We start from the raw sequence: 22325 nt of genomic DNA on the forward strand, positions 1-22325 counted from the left end.
ACGAGGTATACGCTACCATTATGTCACGTCCGTTGCAGATGAAACACTATACGTTTACTGACACGTTCGACCGAGAGGTGTTTTACAAACTTTGCATCACTTTCCTCGAAACTTTGTTGACGTATTCGGGAAATATCGTGCCTACGGTTCTCGCTGGTGTAGCCTGTCGTTTCATCTCAATTTTGTTGAAATCTCTCGCTAGTGACCTCCTCTTATTGCATTCTCATGCAAGTGGGAACTCCTTTAATCTCAAACCTGATAAAGGTGAGATTGAACCTTTTATGTACTATGTCCGATATTCCCTTATTTATCTTACCAAGGAATAAATGGTGCTTTCATCAATTATTCATAGTAGTTCCTTTAAATGCATATCGAATTTATGTCACTGCTCGATTGAATTACTTTCTAAGAAGTCATACAGGACATTCGCTCACTTAACATCTATTCTCGGGTTTAAAATACTTCATTGAGGTATCTAAAAGACGACAAAATACCTGAAACGCTTGTAATAGATTGAGAGGTCCTACTCCGAAACGTCAGCTAACTTTTACATATTTAGACCGAAATACACACATCTAAGTGTCTATTTTCACCACTTCCTGCGAAAGATGCAATTTCGTATCACTGGAGCACTAAAAGCTCCCAAAAGGAGGCCAAAGTCTGAGGAGTCGCGTAAACTTGCGAAATTCTTAATTTGCAACTTAGGGAATGGTAGAGCTAGAATTTGGCACTACATGATATTTGGAAGTACATACGGATTATTTGATAAGCTGAGGACATTTTCTGTTACAGACATTTTGTACTAAAAACGAGCTTCTTTTCAAATGTTCACCATTCGTATAACAATCTATGCTTCGAAAAATCCGTGTGTACTTACAAGGTACATAACACTCAGTCCAATAAATACTCGTACCTTTTACGTTTATTGAAGACCTCTGTCTAAATTAAATGATACGTATAATATTTTCAAATAACTTTACAAGTTTATACACTCGGAATAAAAAATTTATTTCGATAACATTTAATTCAGACAAATTTCGTTAATACACCTACATGGTACGAATATTTATGGGATCGACTGTATATTATGTAGAAAATGAAAATTCTTGGTTTTTTATTTCAAGTCATACCTGAGAACCCCAGTACGCTAATTAGAGAGTCTTATAACTCCTTCTAATATTCAGTACATACACCATAAATCCCAGCAAACAGATTTGCCCCAAAGTTTATTGTTTTCTCAAAAAAATTCTTGAATCTAACTACGATATTCACGCGACTTCCCCCCTTAACGCGTTAACGACAGGTAAATCCCAAAAGCCCGTCTGGGTCAAGGAGCCCGACCAATGCTCGTCTCGGGTTTCCCGTAGCCTCAAAGAAATGGCTTTTGATCGACGAATCGTTTTCCGTTTCCGATGGTGGCGGCAAAAAGCAGGGGAACCGCGCGGCACGATCGTGCACAGAAGGGTCGCGCTCAGGTAGGAAGCATCGTGGCGCGAGAAATAAACGAGCCCCGAGAATCGCGGGTCGGGTCGAGCGCCGGAAAGTTTTGCCAGAGGCATGCGCGCATCGCGAATCAGTCCTTCTCTGTCCTTCGCGGTGGAATCACCGAGCGAGACGCGACGCGAGCGGCCCGCGATCGCACTTAACCGTCGGCTATCAAGGTGCCAAGGTAGCCTCTGTACCGTTCCGCTCCGTTCCGCTCCGCTCCGCTCGTTCCCGCTCGCGGAGAACGCCTCTGCGATCGCCAGCAGTTGGTGAAACAGATTCTCGCGAGTTAGCTGGGCGACGCGAGGCCGGGATTCCCCTCAGCCTCGCGATTCCCGCGCTTCTGCCCTTCGTTCGCCATGACGGACGCGATATCGAAAACGATCCAGGCTAAAGGATCATCGTGGTTCACCGCCTGCTGGCATACGTGAGCCTCATCGATCCTCTCAACGTTATTCCTTATCAAACGTTGACGAGTTCGACTATCTCGACGAAGAAACAGTGGGATCGGATCGCGACCTGTTTCGACGTTACACGACTCTTTCTCGGTTGTTTTCAATGTGAATAAGGTGAACAAATCTCTCGAGCAAGGGAAAAAGTACAAAGTTCGAGTAGAATCGCGGGGAAGTGTCGGTCCGTCAGTGTTGGTGTGTGTTGGTAGGCGTAGGGGAACTTTGTGGAACTTTTCGATTTCGAGTGGAGACCAAAAGCCAGAGATGACGAGACCAGCGAGATCGAAACTCCGTTGGACTTTCCTCGCGCTGCTGGGAACCATAGGTGAGTGGGTTCTGGAGATTCTTCCCCGATCCCTCGTCCAGGTTTCCGTTCGCTGACCCCGAGAGCGACTCTTGCTCCGCGTCGCCATCGCGCGCGTATCCGTTCGGTACCACGAAGCGACGTCGAGCCGAGCCTAGCTGGCTCAACAGGTTCCTTGGGTCGCGTCGCACTTCCCGCGAGATTTTTTCGCGGCTGATCGCGAGACGAACTCGCCAATCGAACCTGTAACTTGTCGCGAGACGAGTCGAGAGGTATGGAAACTGCACTGCTGGTTTCGCTGAAGCGACGAAACCTCGAGCGATGCCGTACGAATGTTAGGCTTAGAAGCAGGATTTAGAAAGAGACGTTTTTTATAGTAGAGGAGTTAGATATAAGGAGGAACCTGGTATTAATTTTTGTGGCGATGTTTCGTTTGTTAGGGAATCATTTATGTTGTTCGTTTACTGCAGCAACGGTGGAATAAATTGATTTGAGAGCTGTTGATGCAGAAAGAACTGCAACTGGAAATTAATTAGCATCCACTGGCGATATTATAATAACTGTATTTTAATAGAATGTTTTCTTGCGAAATTATTTCGATTCGAAGCGTTTGAACTCATTTTTATGAAAGAGGGGGTGAGGCTTGATTTTTTATTTGCGTTATTGTAGCAGAAAATGAGAAATATATTACAGAGTTGAATTGAAGTAAAGTAGTTTCAGCTAGGAAATTTAATATTTATGTTAAAGCGTGAATTCTTTCATTCGAGAGCTTTAGTACATGGGACCCTGTTTCCCTATTAAGTGGATAATTAAATTTGCGCGAATGTATTGAGGGGTGTTTCCGAAAAGCGAGCGCAGGGGTAGTATAAACGTAGGTGAACACGATTTTAATTAAAATGTCACAAAGAGAATAACACAAAATATATATCTAGGATGTATTAAGTGTTCGACTACTGACACAAGAAATTTTAAGGGATAATACTTGATTTTTACTCTATTTTGTGAAAATAATTTCAAAAATTAACAGTGAAATTTCCTTCTGATCTGACAATGCATGTAACGACGTATATACTCGTACATTAGTAAACCTAAATATTTCAAAAACATATTTCGGAAATCCCCAGTGTAACATTCTCTTTGAAATTATTATAAACACGTAGAGTACAATGTGACGCCGCATGATCGCATCACCTGATATTCGTAAACATTCGATTACAGAAGCACGACCGTGATTCTCGGAATTCTTTGCAATAATAACAACCCAACGATATCGCGACGCACGGCTGAATTCGACGCTAGTTTTTGCAATAACTCCTGGTAGTCGAACACCTAAACAATAATAAGTGAAAAACAGAATAACACAGATGCGTAGTACATTGTGCGTAGTACAGATACCAGATGGAATTACAGCTGGAGACGTTCCCCGATTATAAGACAGGTTTTCACAGCAAAAAGATTACATTACTATAACTCTCCGCCCAAAGAAATACCCTCGAAAAATTCGCCAAGATCCAACCTCGAGATCCATCCCTCCGAATATCACAATAATCTTCGAGGTTGTGGATGGGATTCCCCTCTTCGGGCATCCGGTCACGCACACATCTCTCGCGCCTACCGTGCGATGGAAATCGGGGAGAATGGAGAAATAAGAGCGGAAAAAGGGGGTTGGCAAGAGGAGGGAAAAGCGAAAGGGTGTTGGGACGCGGCCAAACCGCGCGGAATAAAGTTCTAGTTTACGATTCGAAAGACGCCGCAGCGGATTATCGGGGAGCTCCCCGTGTGCCTCGATGGTGGCGCGTCTTGCCACATCGAATCCTCTCGGTTCGCCGGATGTTGCCGCGGATCTTGCGCGGGGGTACGCGCTGCGAATGCTGCCGCGTCAGGAATTCGCGTTCACCGCCAAAGCGGATTTGCCCCGCGAATCGTCGCTATTCCAACCTTTCTCGTCCCTTTCCATCCTCCGTATTCGTTGGGTTTCCTCGTAACCTAAATAACGCGATTTCTATGGCTCCAACGTTTCGTTCGGGACGGTTCGGTGAGGTTGGGAAATTCGCGTTCCCGTCGACGACGAGTAAAAACACTCTCAGGGGGTGATGGGGGTGCAAGAACGTTTAATTTGCGACGAATTCGCGCGATTTACAGCGAGTTACTTCGGTAGTTGAACACTTTATGCTGCTAAATCGGTTTTTGGGCTGTAATTCATGGTAGAGGAGTGTGCAGGAAATATCAAAAACGTGCTGGAGAGAACTGTCAATTTGATTATTAAGATGTGGAGATGAAACGGAAATTTTCTTCGCGACATTCCTTCAATTTTCGTAAAATAATATTCTAGTGGAAGGTAAAAGATAATGTGACACATTGTATGTGTATCATAGGTACCCATTTTGAATGGCAAAGTTGCATCTTTAAGCGAGGATTAACCCTTTGGCCTATAACAACGTATGAGACACCTGATGACAGAGTAAATTATAGGTCAAGGGGTGAAATAAAAAGACAAAAATAACCAAATCAAATAGAAAATCAATAATAGCGACTCAAAAGCTAACCAAAATCCTTCTTCATCAAGAATTAAACGTTTAACAAACAAAACGTTCTAACACGATTTCGATCAACAGAATTCTGTCAATAAAAATAACAAGATTACTCGGTTCTATCTTCCTCCTAAGTCGCATGTACAGAAAAATAATGGTCCACCGTGTATGTCGTAACGAGCAATGCAACGTTTTGACTAATGGAAAGTAGCATCTCTGGGAACATTTCGCGTCTGTTCGTATTTAACGTGCCCACATATGCGAAGCCACCATTGCGAAGAACGTCTATGAACTGGATCGATGAAAAACCAATTATCCATGGTAATGTAACGGTTAGTATGTCGTATTAGTTTGATCAGTCTGAGAACTCGTTACATCGGAGTAATAAACTTTTACCCTTCGAAGTTCCCGTTCATCTCTGCTCTTTCCACGATGGAAGTAAGCATTATAGATGTAATTATTGCGAGCATCCATCGTCCATTTCATTTTCAATTCGCATATATTGCTGGTTCGTAAGGCACAGAGTACTATTAATTCTTTAGTATCACTACACCATCCCACACATTTGTGATTATATTCATTCTATCGATAGAAACTAGATTTCATTGTTACAAGGTATAGATTGAACAGAATAGCCAGATAAACTTCGTGACAAATGATTATTAAATCGCAGAAATTCCGTTGAATAACTGTCGCTTTTCATTTCGCTCATTTTGCGTCTTTTATTAATTGCCCTGTCAGCCATTCTTAAGAAATGTCCGTTCATTTGTCCAATTTACAGATGAAAACTAGTTGTCCAAACTAGATGAAAACTTGTTTCACAGTATCCAGGCAGTAGTTTGTCCGACAGTCCCGTATTTATTAGCTTCCATTACGCGAGACGTATAATCTATGAAAGCTAAAGCGCGCGAGCGAGTAATTCCTTGGAATCGTCGAAAAAAAGAAGAGCGATTGGCTATTTGAAGGAAAACGAGGTTAAGGAAAATAGAATCAACGTGGCCCGCGAGACTCCGCATCGGTACTAAAGGGTTGAAAGAAGATTCATAGTCTTTTTGGGCCGCGGCACAATTTACAGAGAACAAAACCTGGCACAGTTCCTAATCCTGAATAATTGTAGAACCATTTGTGTCCCCTTCGGTAAAACATCGCGGGGGACATCAATCTAAATGGAAAAAACAAAACGAAGGGATTTCTAGACTGATGTTTGTACTTTACTATGTCTTCTCGAGAGAGACTCAAACGATACAGGGTTAAAAATATATCTAATGCTATCATATTTTAAATCGATGACACTTGAAATATTATTTTCCGACGCACTCGATTTGCTATAATCTATCTCTTTTTAAAAATTGTCAATCCAATTCTGAGTAATCGTTGTTACCACTGTACACTTTCAAATGTCAACGATGTTTATTCGATAAGGTCATTGATACGGGACGAAAGAAATTCTCGAATAAGATCGTACCTTTAGACTTGCCAGGTGCATGTAACTCTCGAAGAGTCACTGCATTGGCCACTCGATTTTCATAGCGCGCAGATTACTCGATACGTAGCAGTGCGTGGAGCGAAACTCGAAAGGGAAACGAACCACTGAAATAACTCCGCGTTACGCATTAGCCTGATTAAAAGCATGACCAGGCGTATCGAGATCGCTGATGTTTAATACGATTTCAAGGGAGGGATAGGGGAGACTATTATTATTATTGCTAAGAGCAGTCTGCGGCATTCGTTAGCTGACAATGGATACATTTCGCTGTACAATTACGGATACAAAACAACTTTAACGAGACAGGAGACAACATTTTGGAAGAGCGTATTTCCATAAAATTTTTAAAAGAATTAGTAAAAGGAAATGACGATGCTAAAACATGCTAAAAAATTTACTTCTAAATACAGAAAAGGAATTCATGCATTCACGTTCCTGGAAAAAACTCACGCAAATTGAAAAAGTCGCAAACAAGCTGTTCTAAATTTTCCAACGAAAGCGTATTGAATTACAACCACAGTTGCACTATATGTGAAGGTTGGCAAGTCACTATAGAAAAATGTTGGAAAATGAATTCTGGTTCGAATTTAATTGAAAATTTTGTTTCTGTATATTTGCCCTCCACGAATTTATACAGTCCCAAAATAGTATGCGAATTTTAATTGAAACATTTTCCGGTGTACTTTGCAGTGGTACTGTACAGTCACGAAACCAGTGACTCTGATACAATGGATGTTTTAGGTTAGCGTTAAAGTATAAACGTTTGGTTAACATTTGCTCGCGACATTCCTTTGGAAGAGACGTAACTACCAAAAGTTTCGTAGATAGTTTGCCAGACGTTGTATTGTTAAGAACGCTGTGTAATTGATTTCGCGAATTGTCCCGCCCGACTCCAAGTTTGTTCGAGTCCTATTGTAACAAGCGCTCGCGTTTCGTATTTACATTAACAAATCGGTTCGAATCGTCAGTGTATAGCAAAACATTGACACAGGAGCCATTTACTAGGTAAACCACTTACGGAAATGACGAACACGACGAACAATTGACAGAACTCGTAATAGATTTACTCTTAAGGGGTGGTTTTTTTTTTTTGGTGGCCAGTTTCGAAGCAATTTTTAGATAAATTTGATATGTTACATGTAGAAATTAATTTTGTGCCTGTGTATTCATACATTTGTAATTATTTGAGTAAAAATATTTACTCGCAATTTTGTTTTTACAACTATATGTTCTCTGTTGGAGTGTGTAACTGCGGGCGAATTAAAACATGTGTGTTTCCAATACACATAAATAAAAGTTTACTTTAGAAAGGCACAGAAATATTTTCAACATCTAATAATTTTGCTAATTAAAAATTTGTTTAATATAATTCTAAAACAAATCTATTCTGAAAAAAAAGAGCACGTCCAATTTATCATTTCATAAACATCAAAAAGACTGCCCAAAGAATGAGTGAAATTGATTTGAAAATATAATGAACTATTTATCAGTTTTCTTTCCCACCCTCATCGTCGTTGTTCAAAGCCATATTTCGCGTTAACAACGTGTTTAAAGGAAAATATGTTGCCCAACTCGAACACGCAGCGGCAACTTCATCCCCCGCGTTACATTGGCTGGGAAATCTTACAGGGGAAGGTACGGCGAGATTTTCCGTGGTGTACCGCCTATAAATCAGGTTGGCTTAACACTAGGAGGGGCACGATTATGAAGCAGCAATGCAGTTTCTTCCGCGATTAATGATTCTGGTGACTGGAGGTTTGCGTTTGTCCTAAAGTTCCGGCGCGAAAAGAATGGTATAAGACGTCTAGGCTTTAACTGAATATTACAGATACCACGAGCTTGGAAATATGTTTTCTTTTTAAAAGGAGAGTTTCTTCGGGAATTTTTGAAAATTCAGCGGATGCCTTAAGAATTTTTTCAACTTTTGCTACATTAACATAGAGTTTTAAAGTTTTAAAACAATTTTTTCCAAGTCCTCTCTTTTCTTTGGAATACGACATTAAATTATTGGGACGTCAAAACTCGAAAACAAATTGATATTATGAGTGACAATATTCAATATTAATGTTTCGTGTTTAAATTAATTTACAACAGATTTGAAACCCCAATTGATTGGACTCCATAAACGATCCTTTGTGGGTAATTTCAGTATAGAATGTAAACATTGGATCGTTGAGTGTTATCTTATTAATTTAACTCGAGTGTCAAATATAATTTGCTAATGGAACGAAAATTAATAAATCCCGATCTCGGACCAGTTGTTTATATTTCGATGCTGTAACCTTAGTAAAAATTAATATGTTTATACAAAGAGGCGCTACAATCTAGGAATAATGAACGTCGGTATCGGAATTGGTAGTTAGATGAGATGGAACAATAACATGTGAAATGGAGCACAAAGCGAGCCACGGTATACATCGATCGAAGCAAACAGAAATGTCGAAGCGAAAAAGAGAAAATAATTGATTACTATGCATCTAGAGTCGGGGTATTTTTCATCAATTAAGGAACGAAATGCATAAATTAATCTAGTTAAGCGCGGCCTGCACTTTTCATTCGTTTTGAACTTAACAAGGGCGGGTCTCGACACGTAACTCTCGCTTTTTAACGAGCTTTGGCGCGGTAGTAGGACTTCAAATGCTAAACGCATTGAAACATTGTTTTAGCGGGAAAAGGCTCTTGAGATGTTCAGTGCACGCTTCTCGCGCATTTTTTCGCGAATTCGCGAATTCAATTAACGAGAGATAGAAATAGTTATTTTCTGAATTTAATAAAAACATTTTTGGTATGTAGAATATTCGAACTATAATTGAAATTAGTGCCAACAGATTTTTATAGATAAATCAAAGTATTCAAAATTATAGAAACATTAGAATTGTATACTAAAATTATAAAATGAAGACTAGAATCAGTATTATTCTGAGAAAAGAGAGGTAGAGACAATTCGGCAAATGTTAAGTTTCATGGCGTGGCTTTCATGAGGCGGGCATGTTTCTCAAGGAAACAGGATCATGCTTTAATACCTGTAAAGGGGATAATGAATGCTAAGGAGCGTTCGTACTGGTACAATAAATGAAAATTTAAACGGGTAATATTAAAAAGCGGATCTTAACGAGAAAGTCTTGTAAAGGTAATAATTGGAAAATGCATAGCCACGTTTTAAAAATGCTGCTAAAAAATAAATCGAGTAGCTGCCACTAAACCTGAGTTTAAATATTTCAAATCCAATCGATAATTAAATATTACTAATCTATATTTATAAAATTATTAATATAATATACAGTCTAGCATGAAAAATTTGTAATAAACGGAAGTGGCATTAAACGATGATAATAAATTAATTCTAATATTAATTATTTACGATATGCTTTTTAGAATGTGTCGAATTTTATTTTATTTGCTATCGATTGATAAGCAGTGTTAGCAACGATTTCAATTACAGATTGCATATTCCATATAGAATGAGAATACATAATGAGTTAAATTTCACATTTAAATTATCACCTGGGGTACTTTCATTAAACTTCTACAATAATCGTTATCGCTCTTTGTTCGATTCACTATTTATCTTCTTCATTTATAAATTGTATACGTTCCCACGGCGTTTATACTAAATACTTAAACATTTATATATAGTTATAACAGGAGAACAATGTTAATAGATTACCTTAACTCGGTAAGCCTGAAAGGCTTTGGACAATTATCTATTAATCGAAACCCATATATAATTATGAACTTAAATCTATCGTAACAAATTTCCTTGTTGGAAAAAAATAAAATAAGATAGCTCCATTCTTTAATAGAAAAAGAAAGTTATAGTCGCAACTTTAATTATTTCGCTGTAAAATCTTTTTCCATAGTTTTGTCCGAAATTACAAGTTACTAGAGGAACTATCCCCAAGGAAATTTCGATAGAAGTTGTTTTCTAAAGTTCGGATAAAAATCGCCCTCTAATGAACAGTGTCCAGGGTCATTTTCAACGCACATAAGTGTAAACACAAAAAAAATATTTCCCCGCTTATAAACTTCACTTAATTTTTCTTTGATTATAGATGAATCGTAGGAGCCTATTTCAATTTAAATTGACCACCTTAGTTTTATGAAAAACGATATAAAAATGTTGTAATTTTAATAAAAATCCATATCGAACACACAGATTTTCATATGAATTTTTTCAATTTAAATGATAATACAATAGGGGAACTTGCTGAAAATGTCATGTGTTATACAAGCCGAAATTAAAATCTGTAATTAAACGTGTCGACAGTCACCATTGTTGCCACAATAAAATCTCGAGTATCGCGAGTGTATGTGTAATTACACGTATTGATTTATCGCGGACGTGTGTGAGAGCAGCGCGGCTATACTTTTACAAAAGTTTCCAATTATAATTTTAAACAACTACCTTAAGTCGATCCCCATGGCGGGGATATGCAAACTAGATCTCGGACCACTCCGTCGGTCGTTTACCCTTTTCGGCGCCAACATACGCGTCTATAGCACGTCCACCATCGCGACAACGCGAACAATCACTGGTTACTTCGGTCCATTGTCGTCGCGCGGTCCTAACGACGAAAAAATCGAACAGGCCATCGAGCCGCTACCGATCAACGGGCACGTCGCACAAAACAGCTGGCCGATTTTAAAGGGTTTCGTTTCCGCGAGCAGCGGCACCGTTAATCCAACCCCTCGAGGCAAATCGACGCCGCAGCCGGGAAGCGATATCCGCTCCAAACCGAGTTCCAGATGGAAAAAACGATTGCCTGGAAAAATCGAGCTCTCGGCCCCATCTCTCGAACAAGTTCTAACTGAGGCGAAAAGTGACCAATCTTATTTTTCTTTTCTTTTTTATCTAGTCCATACGTGGAAAATCGTTTGAAACCAGACACTTTCTTTGCATCTGCAACGTTTGGAAACTCTTAACGATCCGTTTGGCGACATTACTTCGTTCTAAAACTACATAGTTCTCGTAGCACCCTAGTCCCTCTGACCGATTCTCAATTACTTTCCCACAAAATAAACGCAGCAAAACGAGGGGAAGCATTCCTCGTCCATCAAGGTCGAGACAGCCTGCATATCCCGAGTTACAAACCTGACGGACGTTGCTTCTCTATCCGACCCGGTATTGCCAACGTCTCCTCACGGGGTGGTAATCGCGAGACCAACGAAAATTACGCAGGCCTCCGCGGACAGCGGCTTGGCAAAGGCGTTAGGCGGTTAAACGGTTAACCGTGCCTCGAGCAATACGGTAAGCGCTAAATTAAATTCAACGGAACGAGCGAGCGAGCGGTCCTCGCGCGTATTCGCCGCACTGAATCGTGCGCGCGGAACAGACACGACCAGAGGGGCGAAGAACAGAAACGAGGGGGGTTGGGGGACGGAGGGATTCCGGACTCGGGCGCGCACGGGGACAAAAGAGGGGAAAAAATGCGGAAGGTCGGTTGAGCGCGCGGATTTCGCCGCGCGAAAATTAGTTTTCCCGTTAATTGGACCGAGGGTACGCGAAGTCTCCATCCCGCGTAATTGGATTCGTATACGCGTATCCCTCGTGTTCTTTTCGCGGCCAGCACGCTAGTTGTCCGTTTTCCGGCTCGTTTACGCCCGCCGCCACCTCCACGTCCCTCCACCACGATCCCCTTTATCCGTTCGTAGAGCTCGATCGGCCGATCGTTTATCCGCGAGACATTTCGGACACGCACTGTTTGGAGCTCGATACCCTGCCAATTACCAATGTTGGAAGCGGGGATGGAGTTTTTTTTCCTAGCGGTGGACGAAGAGGGTATCGTTGGAATGGAGATGTCAGTTTGTTTGGAGACGGGGTACTTTCAGTGGTGGAGGATGAGGACAGTGGTGTCGTTTGTACCAAAGAAGGTACATAGGATTTTGACTTTTAGTTTTCTTGAATTTTCTTTGACTTGAGTTTTCTAGTTTGATTATGCAGAACCTCAGGTGCTCTATGTTTGGTTGTAGCTAAGTATCAGTATGGGAAGCACTGGTGGGGAATTTTTCCTTAGGGGTAGACGAAGAGGGTAACGAATGGCGAACGTATACAGTGTAGTGAACTAAACAACCTAATTCACAATTTAAATCATAGTCGTCTCTTATTTTAGACGGTAAGGTTATGTTGGACTCTGCTTTGTCTCTCGTACTTGCTAGCAATCTTCGTTCTTCTCTCGCATACCCGCTTGCCCGCACGGGTGGCTCGTGCCGATGATTCCAATCCAAGGAAAGTGTCGGGAGTGAGACATAAAAAGAGGTAGCGTCCCTGCTTGCACTTGGGACCTTGATCGAGAAAAGTTGCGATGACCATGTTTTCGGCATACGCTTTCCAAAACTGGGAAAACTCGACTTTCTCTCGACTCTCCTACCCGAATATTTACCACGATAGGATTTTGATTTGTAGTTTTCTCGATTACGTAGGTCCTCAGGGGCTGCAGCTATGTTTGATTGTAGCTAAGTACGGGTTTAGCAACCCCGAAGTACCCGAGCTATAGGGGAGTCAATGCTTCCCAAAAGACTACTGGCATCCCTAATGAGGATGCCAAAGAATAACGAAGAGAGTATCAGCAAATGCAAAATAATATAAAGCGAGAATTAAATGAATGTAAAGAACGTACAAATGTAAGACTGGTACACTAAGTGCTATGGTCAAGTTATTCGACTTTGCACCCCTGTAAATGAATCTCATTCACCCACGCGGTTACCCAGGATCAAAACTAATCCCATCGTGGTTGTGTTTGGACTTATTTCCATCAAACCACGTACTCTCACAGGGACGCAATGCAAAATATAAACTTCTATACTTTTCATTGGAAGCTCCCTCGTTGATACGCACTTGTTGTCAGCGCTTCGAAGTACCCATTGCTAAAAGTAGACGACGGGTGTCCTGATCGCGAAAAATTTCTTCGATATATCGGGGACATTACTGTAAACGGACCGCGACGCCCGATTCGCCCCCGTTCAGGCCAACCGCCGCGTCCCTTATCCGTCAAGCTTCCGTTCCACGCGGTGATTCCGTGCGCGAGCTCCTCGCGGCGAGGGTGGCTCGAGCGTACGGAATCTACCGCGCCAGATCTACCGACGTACATTTCCAGTGATTTAAGTAGCCCGTGCAGAGACGATGGGGGTTACGTAGCAGGGCGCATGCACTCCGCCTACGCGGTGGCATCGCTACGAAAATATCCCTGCTGGCCCGCGGCCAATTCGCTGCCCCCACCGCCCCTTTCGCTAGACACTCGAACGAGCGAACGTGCGAGTGCGAATCGTGGCATGAAGCAACCACTGTGAACAGTGCTTAGGTGGCGTGGAAGGAAAGGACGCGTAGCGTCGGGGTGCTTTTGGTTAGGAATGCTTTGAGGAGGAAGGAAAAATTGAAAAAGAAAATGATAAATGAGATACGATTATCGCGTGGGTCATTTTGAACTTAAAGAAAACAGGTGAACGAAACACAATGATAGCACAATGAAATAAATTTGTTAGTCCTTTTTATTTCGTGCTCTCTCTTCTGCTTCCAGACTCGAATCAATTCATCAGTCGTATACCTCGAGCTCAAGAGGTTCTACTCTTGTGCTTGATGTGTACGCATGTGTGTGACTGTGAGATTCGTTCTCAGTAGTATGACTTAATTGGATTGGCCTTCCTATGTAACTTTCAAAGGCTTTATACATCGATTTTTCTCAGTATAGAATAAAAATTGATTTTTGTGCGAATATCTATTGGACGCTTCGTAGAGGTGAGAGTCCTTCAGAATGGAAAATCAAAAACGAAAGTTGAGTTGGACGAGGTTCGAAGGAAATATATTCCAAACACTTGTTTTAAATCATACACTCGGTACCGTCGAATAAAATATCTGAATACGAAGCGAAATTGCGACGAATATTTTCATTTTGATAACCTGGAGAGTCAAATGAAATATTTTAATTTCATTCTATTTTAAGTTTGAATTTCAAACATCCGCGACAGGTACTCCTTACCAATGAATTGTTAGTTGAGAAAACGAATAATATTATAACCTGATAAATCATAAGATTTGAGGAAGTAAATTTACTTTGGATTGCCTTAATGTACATTTAAAGAGTCAATCCTATTCGTCGAAATGGGATTAATGGAATTATTAACATTCAAAATCTGAATGAGTTATTCTTCAAAAGGGTGGTGTCCCATGTTTGACTGCGATTCGTGTTATAACATTGTCACGCTACAAAATGCAATATCTAGCTCAAGGTGTAATATCTTGAACGAAAAAACTCAGGTTATATTTACTTCTTTTACCCCTTCGTCTGCAATGTTATTTTTACTAACACTGTTTGTAAACTGGGTCGCTTATGTTTACCCCAAGTTTACAATTCCGTACTTCTGCTCTAAGCTTGAAGGAAAACCGAAAAAAAAAATTGAGGTTGCTCCCCAGAATCCCCAAGACGATATCCAATAGTTTACTAAGTCAAATAAGGAGGCAGAGGGAGGCCTTGTTCCAGTATCTTGCCTTTATTTTCTCCATGTTTCTGTAATTTGGAATCAGCGTGAGTCGACTGCGCTAACGGCAGCCCTGGCCGCACGTATCGCGGCGCTATTTATGGATCCACGTTCGCAGATTTATCGGTATCGAGTGTATTTACACGCCCGACACCCCTCGTTACCGACGCTGGTACCTTCCCTATGGCATCTCGGAGCGTCTGCCGAGGAGAGTCTCGGCCCGTTCGATCGGCAAGCGTTCGCCAGCCGCGGGGCAAAAAATTCGACGTACATTTTCTCGCTATCTCGAGCTGGAGATCGGTCGTTCGAGGAGCGCGATGCAATCGGAAGCTCGATGAGCGCGGCACGCTGCGAGCCGTTTCCTTGGCGTTGGGTCGATGGCCCTATCGCGTAGGGCCGGTTCCGCGTTACAAGCTAGCCTGGTTTACGCTAGTGCAACAAGCTGTGACACGCGCGCGGAAGGACTCGACGTTTACTCTGTTCCGACACCCGGAACTCCCTCCGGACAATGTTTACACAACCGAGGGAATAGAGCTGCGGTCATTCTGATTTTCGAATACTCCCCAACTATAACAAGTCGAAGATTACGTCCCAAAACGGACACCTGGTACAGCAATCTCGTGTGTTGATTTATGAAAGACTAAATATTGCGCGTTGGTAGCTATCGAACTGGTCAAACATAGAGTTTCAATTTTTTGACGAAATTCGAGAAGGGCAAAATAGTGACTTTAACCCATAAACAGCATGTTTCAATTTGAACAAAGTCATTAATTTCTCCTAAAACTACTCGAAGAATTCTTCTCACTCAAAAATCCTGAACTGGCCACAAGAATACTCCCTGATCAACGAGCCACGATCTTAATCGACCCTATTAATGTAACGAATAACAAAATATTTTCACGTTGACTGAACACACGGGAACAATCGATTAACAGATTAACACACAAAACTAGTTCCAACGAGTGCCGAATGTAACTTCAGCACAGTTCGTGACGGGCGGTTTATTTTTCAAGATAACAAGTTCGTGATACCGTAATGTAGATTTTCTAACAATTTCGCCGGTCGTGTTGCTCGACTTCCCCACGGAAATGAACTGGCTGGCATGTCCAAAATATACAGTTTCGACGCATCCACCCATTCAGAAATAAACAGCCAACATAGAGTTGGGTGTTTATTTGCTTTCGAGCAGTAGCGGTGATGGCTCCAGCGCGCGAGATTCTTTCAAGTAAATCTCGTTCCGCCCACGACGGATATACCCTCGCACGTTTTCCCATTAAGATCGACCATGTTCGAAGGTTTCTCGCGCTTGTCCTTCGACGAGAGCATCACAGCAGCGGAAGAGCGTATTCTTCTACAAATAGAGATCCAGCTCATCTAGGATCATCGTCCACGCGAACTCTTCGCTGTCGAAGGAAATTCGGACCGAAGAAGAATCGAACCGTTCGCTGTCCTTTCAAGCGAGGATAAAGCTCGATCCCTGCCTTTCATGGACTATCCATCGAGTTCCATGGGAAAACGACCTGGGAGAAGAGGACCTCGACGTTATTGCAAAATACAGAATGCGATTCGGCAGCAAATTGCAGCTTGGCAAAAGCGGACATATCAAATTTACCCTGAAAAATACTTTGCCGGCATAACGTATCAAGATTCCATAAATACGAAATTTATTTTGGAGGACATTTCTCGGGCACTCTTCAGTCATTACACAAAACTAAAATTGAAGTTCGGACGTCCAACAGGTCGCAGATAAAATTCTTCTTCGAAGACATCCTCTGTAAAAATCACTGAAACTCACCCAACATTGAGAGTCTCCGCTCGTTAAAATGCTTCAAGCACATCGAAACGATTACTTAAACCCCCCGGAATTTCCGGTAAACTACGTCATACTTGAGTTAGAACAAAGTCCTCGACAAGAGTAAGCGAAAGTGATCGATTCGTCGGGGCCTTCGTCGAGGGTTTTTCCGCGCCACGGGCACCCCCAGCGGCCTCAAGGCCAACCCCTCGGGATGTTCCACCCCTTGGACACGCACGGCATGTCTCTGGTCGCAGGTATCCCGTTTGTGGCGCCGTTCTGGTGAACATTGAGGAGCTTTCAGCGGCTGCGAAAGGGCCGAGCTTACGCGTTCTAGAATAGCGGCGCTCGCCGCCGCGGCTCGAGCATCACGCGATTCCGCAATCACACGCGGTGGGTGGGGTAACATGCACCCGAGGGTGCTTATCAGGGTCCGCAAAGTGAAATTATTCCAGGTGAACCCTTGTCACCGATACGCGCGCGTGTCGCGAGGGAGGCGAGCTGGCACGACACGCCGCGCCTTCTCCGCTCCGGGCTGCGGTTAGTTAGCGTTTCGAGGACTCGAATTTTCCTCGTCGAGCTACCTGCCGGTGGTCTACCTGGAACCCTCTCCAATCTCCCTCTCGAGCCGTCGCACGCGTTCGACGTTCCTTTCGATGTCGCGCGCCACCGACGACGCTCGGTCACCAAGCCACGAGCGTGCAAACGCCACCCGGAAGAAGGTTTTTCGCTGCTCGTTAGTGCTTATCGATTTTTCACCGATGCCCCGCTTGCATTTTACCTGGCACGCGTCACGTGCATTACGACGTGAAATGTCTGCACACGGGAAAAACGCTCTCTGAGCTTTCGTGATCAAAGTAGCGGATTAGGAAAGGATCACTGTTCCATAAAAGAGCAAACAGAGAAGTGATGATTCAAACGGTTTCTATTTAGTGGACCACGAGACGAAGCAACGAGGATTTCGTTTCGAGCAACCCTAACTCAGATTTGTTCAAAAAGCAATGCAACATTTATGGTGTTGCTCGAGAAAGACTTGGAAAGAGGCTACAAAGGCGTCACGCAGAAGGAAGGGAGAACGACCCCTTCCAGATGAACGGAAGCGGTCGGTGGTCCTCCGCTGTGGCTATCTCGTCAGCTCGTTTCCACGAAGCCGTTTCGCGCGAGCGAGCGAGCGAGCGAGCGACGCCGAGCGCGCTAATAATATCGTCGTAAAAGTGGAGAACTCTGCGACGGCAGACGTTGGTCGGCGATTCGATCGATAGCCTGGTCAGCGGTTACGAGTGCTCTTCCCGCAGAAACTGTTCGTTGAAACAACGAAAGAAGGTGGAAACGACCGAAACGTTTTGGACGAGGAGCCGAGGAAAAGCGGGAAGGTGCACGCGAGGAAACGGGACATGGCCTGAAACGATCGCGGTAATCTCGATTTAGAGTGACCGTTCGTCTTCTTCCCTCCTTCGGCAATAGCCGGGAGTGGTGCTTTATTTGCGCGTTTATGAACGAGATCGCTGCCCGTTGCCGGCGAACATATTGCGCTAATGGCGTAGAAAAGGCGGCCTTTGGAACGCCGCGTAATAATGAGACGAAAACCAAGAACGATATAAAGCGCACCGCTTGAGACCCCCGGGTATACGCCATACACGCTGCTGCTACCTCGAAACTTGAAACGTTATCAACAGTTAGAGCGCACTTTCTGCCAGGAGGTCTCGAGCCTGGCTTATTTGTTTGTAGAAGCATGGTTCAATATAATTTGTGCTTTGGGAGTTAAGAGATATTAGAGACTCCAATACAAGGGCTGACATTTCCATTAATGTTGGAAAAGGTAGAAACCAAATACATCATAATCAGATGTTTAAATACAGCCAGTCCCATAAATATTCGTACCCTCTATGCTTAATGAAGAAAGGGTTTAACACCTCATATATTTTGTTCAGGGTATTTTTGTAATTATTAAGGGTAGAAAATAAATAATTTATTTTTCGCGAGTGGTGATTGCAAACAACCCTGTGAGTGACACCTACCAAAAAACTCAGGAATAATGATCGGTTATTTAGCTGACACATGTAATAGTTTCAGGACGATCGGAGTTCTGAGACATGGTTAAATTAATAAGAAACAAGAATCCGATGCGTTTCGGCTCCGCGCAATGGACTGAGGGAGAATGAGACAACGTCAGTATGTCAGACATACTACGCGTATCAGGCCGATCGCACACGGACGATCAGTTCGTCTGACCATTATCTCATCCTCCTTCAGCCCATAGCACGGAGCGTAACGCATGAGATTTTTGTTTCTTTTCAAGGAATTTTCATAATATCGAAATACATGTCATCCACACGAAATTAGAAGGGGTTTGAATCATCGTTCTTGCACCTTCGTAATTATTCAAGAAATCGGCCAACTATGGTATGATAAACACTACAGATGTCTGGCGGTAAAATTGGTCAGTGGTGGAACAGCAGAAGCTCTAGCGTACCCGTTAATAATTCCGAACAAGATGGTGGCTGCGGCGACCATTTCCTGGACCTTCAAAGTTTACGTATTAAGGAAATTTAACGCAGCATCGTGATCATGATCCGTTCTATCCATCCGACAGGCCGAATTACGAGCACAGTGCTTTGCGTTGCACACTCTGCAAGTAAAACACGCCGTTCGACTTGGTACAGGGTCGCGTATCGGATTAGAACGCTCCAGCTGAAGGGCTGTGAACAAGTCCTAGGGAATTAATATAATTTTCAAACACGTAACAGGCTACCATACGAAGAAAAGATATTTCCTAAATTTAATCGATTCGAAAAAAACGAACATCTGAAGTGTTACACTAAGATTGCTCGGTTATCGAGCAGAGTATTGACAGGGGAGCAGGTAGAATCGATGACGAGATGATTACGCGAGGATTTCATAATGCATCGTTCAGAAACATCGACAGTGAGCATATTGCATCAGATAGTAGCATATCCTTCGGGTACGATTGAAGCGCGAGAGTTTCCTTCGAGTCATAATTTATGATAGCGATGGCAACGCAACGCGCCACCACCGAGAGAAATTGCTAACAAGGTCACTTATGAAACTAATAAATAGTAATGAGCTCAAATGCAAGCCTTTGGGAACACACCGGGAGGAAGATTAATACCGTCTGATGAGGGGGTTTGCTTACCTCTTGCTGATCAAGACACGCCGCGGCGAGCAACCGCAAAACCGTGACGAAAGATCACCGTAAAAAGCGAAAGGACATGAATTCCTCGCGCGAGAACACCGTTGCATCTCCTGAACTGCATCGTCTTCGCGGACACTTTCGTTCTCGAGACTATCGGAAGAAAATTCGTACCGCTACGCGTCCTTATGGTTACCTAATGGAAAGAGGAATCCCCCCCTAGTCTCGGATAACAGTAAAAATGATAAAGATTCTTGTTCTCTACGCAAGATAAACCTAGATTGCAAATTATAAAAATCTATGGTCAATGTTTGCACGTACAACTGTATGGAGGGGCTTTAGTGAGACTATTCCGGTTTTCTATAATCCTCCATTTAATCTCTCAATGAACCGTGCTGAAAGGAAATTCAATTACACAGGTTAAAAAATTCGTCGATTCGAGCCTCCTTTTTCACCGGGCACCTGTATACGAACTCAAGAGATTAAACCAGGTTGGAGACGTAAATTGTTCATGGTTTTTTAAAAATTAATCGCGGCGGAACTACACATACCGAAAGTTTGTGCTTCTGGCACATGAATAAACATTATTTGCAGAGTCCAAAAATATTTCTACTTTTTCCGGAAGTTAATTTTTATTCAAAATGGCTACCTTAACGAGAGTGGAGCGTTTTCAAACGGCCCGGGACGTGGTACACCGTGTCCGCTCACTAGGCCATTCGAATTAGAATTTTTAAAATTGTATTCTTGTTTAGGAAGATGTTCTTTCATTATACAAGTAATTTTTTTTAAATATTCGTTAGTTTGGGAACGATGGGTTTCTTAGAAAGAAAAGATAATTTTGCAGAAAATAGTTTCCGTGAATTGTAACCATTAGAACCAGTGAAATCCACGGAAAATCCAGTACCGTGATACGAGAGGGCTCTATACTTTCTCCATAAATTAACATTATTTTACGAAAACGGACCGAAATTTTCTCCAAGGTGCGTACTGTGCGTTCCGTGTCGTTGGAAAAAGTTCCAAAAATATAATTTTCGTTTAGACGAGGTGTTCACATGATTTTTTTAAACTATCGAACAGATGTCATCAGCCAGAGGACGCGTTCGTCCAAGGCGCCAGACATCCATTCTCGCGGGAACAGCAAATAGCGAAGAACGATATTATCTGTGGCTGCGATATTTTTTCAGCGGAACACGTGAAAAAACGACGCGCGTAGCTGCGGGCTAATGCGATTACGCGCGAAGCTAAAAACGAGCGAACGGTTGAGTTAAATTTACCCGCGAAATACCGAGGGAAAGTCGGTGTTCCTCCGTCGGGCGCTATTCAAATTTCTTCCAGTCGCGTTATCTCCGCGACGCGGTCGTTCGTCGAACGTGGAACTCCGAGGAATCGACATGGTTACGAAACGACCAACGAAAGAGGAGATAGAGCGAAGAGCGGTGTTCGTTGCTCGGGGACAGACATAGACGAAATTCTTATCTGCTCCAGATAAAAGCCTCCGGTAACGAGGAGAAGATGTACGCTCGCGCGTTACTCTTTGAAAAATTCAACTTCGCGTGTCGAAAAGCCCGAAATATGCGTAGATAGAAGCTAGTATTTTGGGAGACCATTTTCTTGAAAATTTTCCTAAAGTTACCTTGCATTGGGACTTAAGGCTTCCATATTTATGTGGACGAGAGGACATATTTCACTTTGAGCAGGATAATAGACGAAATTCTTATAAAGACAGACATAAGCTTCGAGTAACGAGAAACGTTCTCGCGTTATAATGGGAAGGGAGGGGGGGGGGGGGCAGAAAATAATGTCGTTTATCATTTATCAGCTCATTCCTCGTTGTATATCAGTTCATTTTTATCGATTATGTATTGAAAATTTACATACTAGGAAACAAAAGGTTGCTGATAACGAGGGCGATTAAAAATAAAAACTTGTTATAAATTCATTTGTTTGAATTTATTGTAAAAGGAACGACATTATTATTTGGTCCTCCTAATATGTTAGGTTGATTCATAAATAACTTCCATTACAGGTAACAATTTTTAATTTGCCTGCTATATGTAAACTACCAACGATGATGAATGTAGAACCGTTCAGGATTTATTACGTAATAATATATTTGAAAATGAATAGTAAGTTAACAAACGGAAATTATTCATAAATGAACCTAATGTATTGGAAAAATCAGGTTAGAATTGTGTCGAAAATATGAGAATTTAACCCTGTTCTTTGGAGTCCAACAATGTTTCTTCATCGAGGTGATCCGAACCAATTTTCTTTTATGGAGGGTGTTCGTCAACGTGTATTCTTTATGGAGTGGGTCTGCCAAAAATTGCTCTTCATTGCGAGGGTTGGCCGAAAATCATCCTCCGCTTGCCAAAAACATACAGGGTTCACCAACGATTATTCCTCACAGTTGCCAATCCAAAGGCCACACCAAACATTCTCCTATATCGAGGGAGCCTAACGAAGTATTCCTAGTATTGTGGAGGTCTCCTGCAAGGCAAATCTTGACAAACTCGTCGTAATGTTCAAGGATCGCTGACGAGAATCGCGGCTGCACCTCTCGCGGCTATGTTTTGTTTTAACTTACAAGGAATCGCCGGCAGGCCTCGCAGAGAGACTAGCTAAGATCTGGCGAATCCAGAGCACCGTGAA

At 42.5% G+C, this 22325-nt stretch overlaps 1 protein-coding gene across 1 annotated transcript in view; it reads left to right on the forward strand.

Moving 5' to 3' along the window:
* The first annotated feature begins 1635 nt into the window (after positions 1-1635).
* LOC128876081 (hemicentin-1) overlaps positions 1636-22325 on the forward strand; it is an 87065-nt gene continuing 66375 nt past the window's right edge. Inside the window, exon 1 of the mRNA XM_054122159.1 lies at positions 1636-2262. Coding sequence (XP_053978134.1) covers positions 2202-2262 — 61 coding nt within the window. The 5' untranslated portion in view covers positions 1636-2201. The remainder of the gene's footprint in view (positions 2263-22325) is intronic.

This window comes from Hylaeus volcanicus, chromosome 5 (assembly GCF_026283585.1).
Source record: "Hylaeus volcanicus isolate JK05 chromosome 5, UHH_iyHylVolc1.0_haploid, whole genome shotgun sequence".
Lineage (NCBI taxonomy): Eukaryota > Metazoa > Arthropoda > Insecta > Hymenoptera > Colletidae > Hylaeus > Hylaeus volcanicus.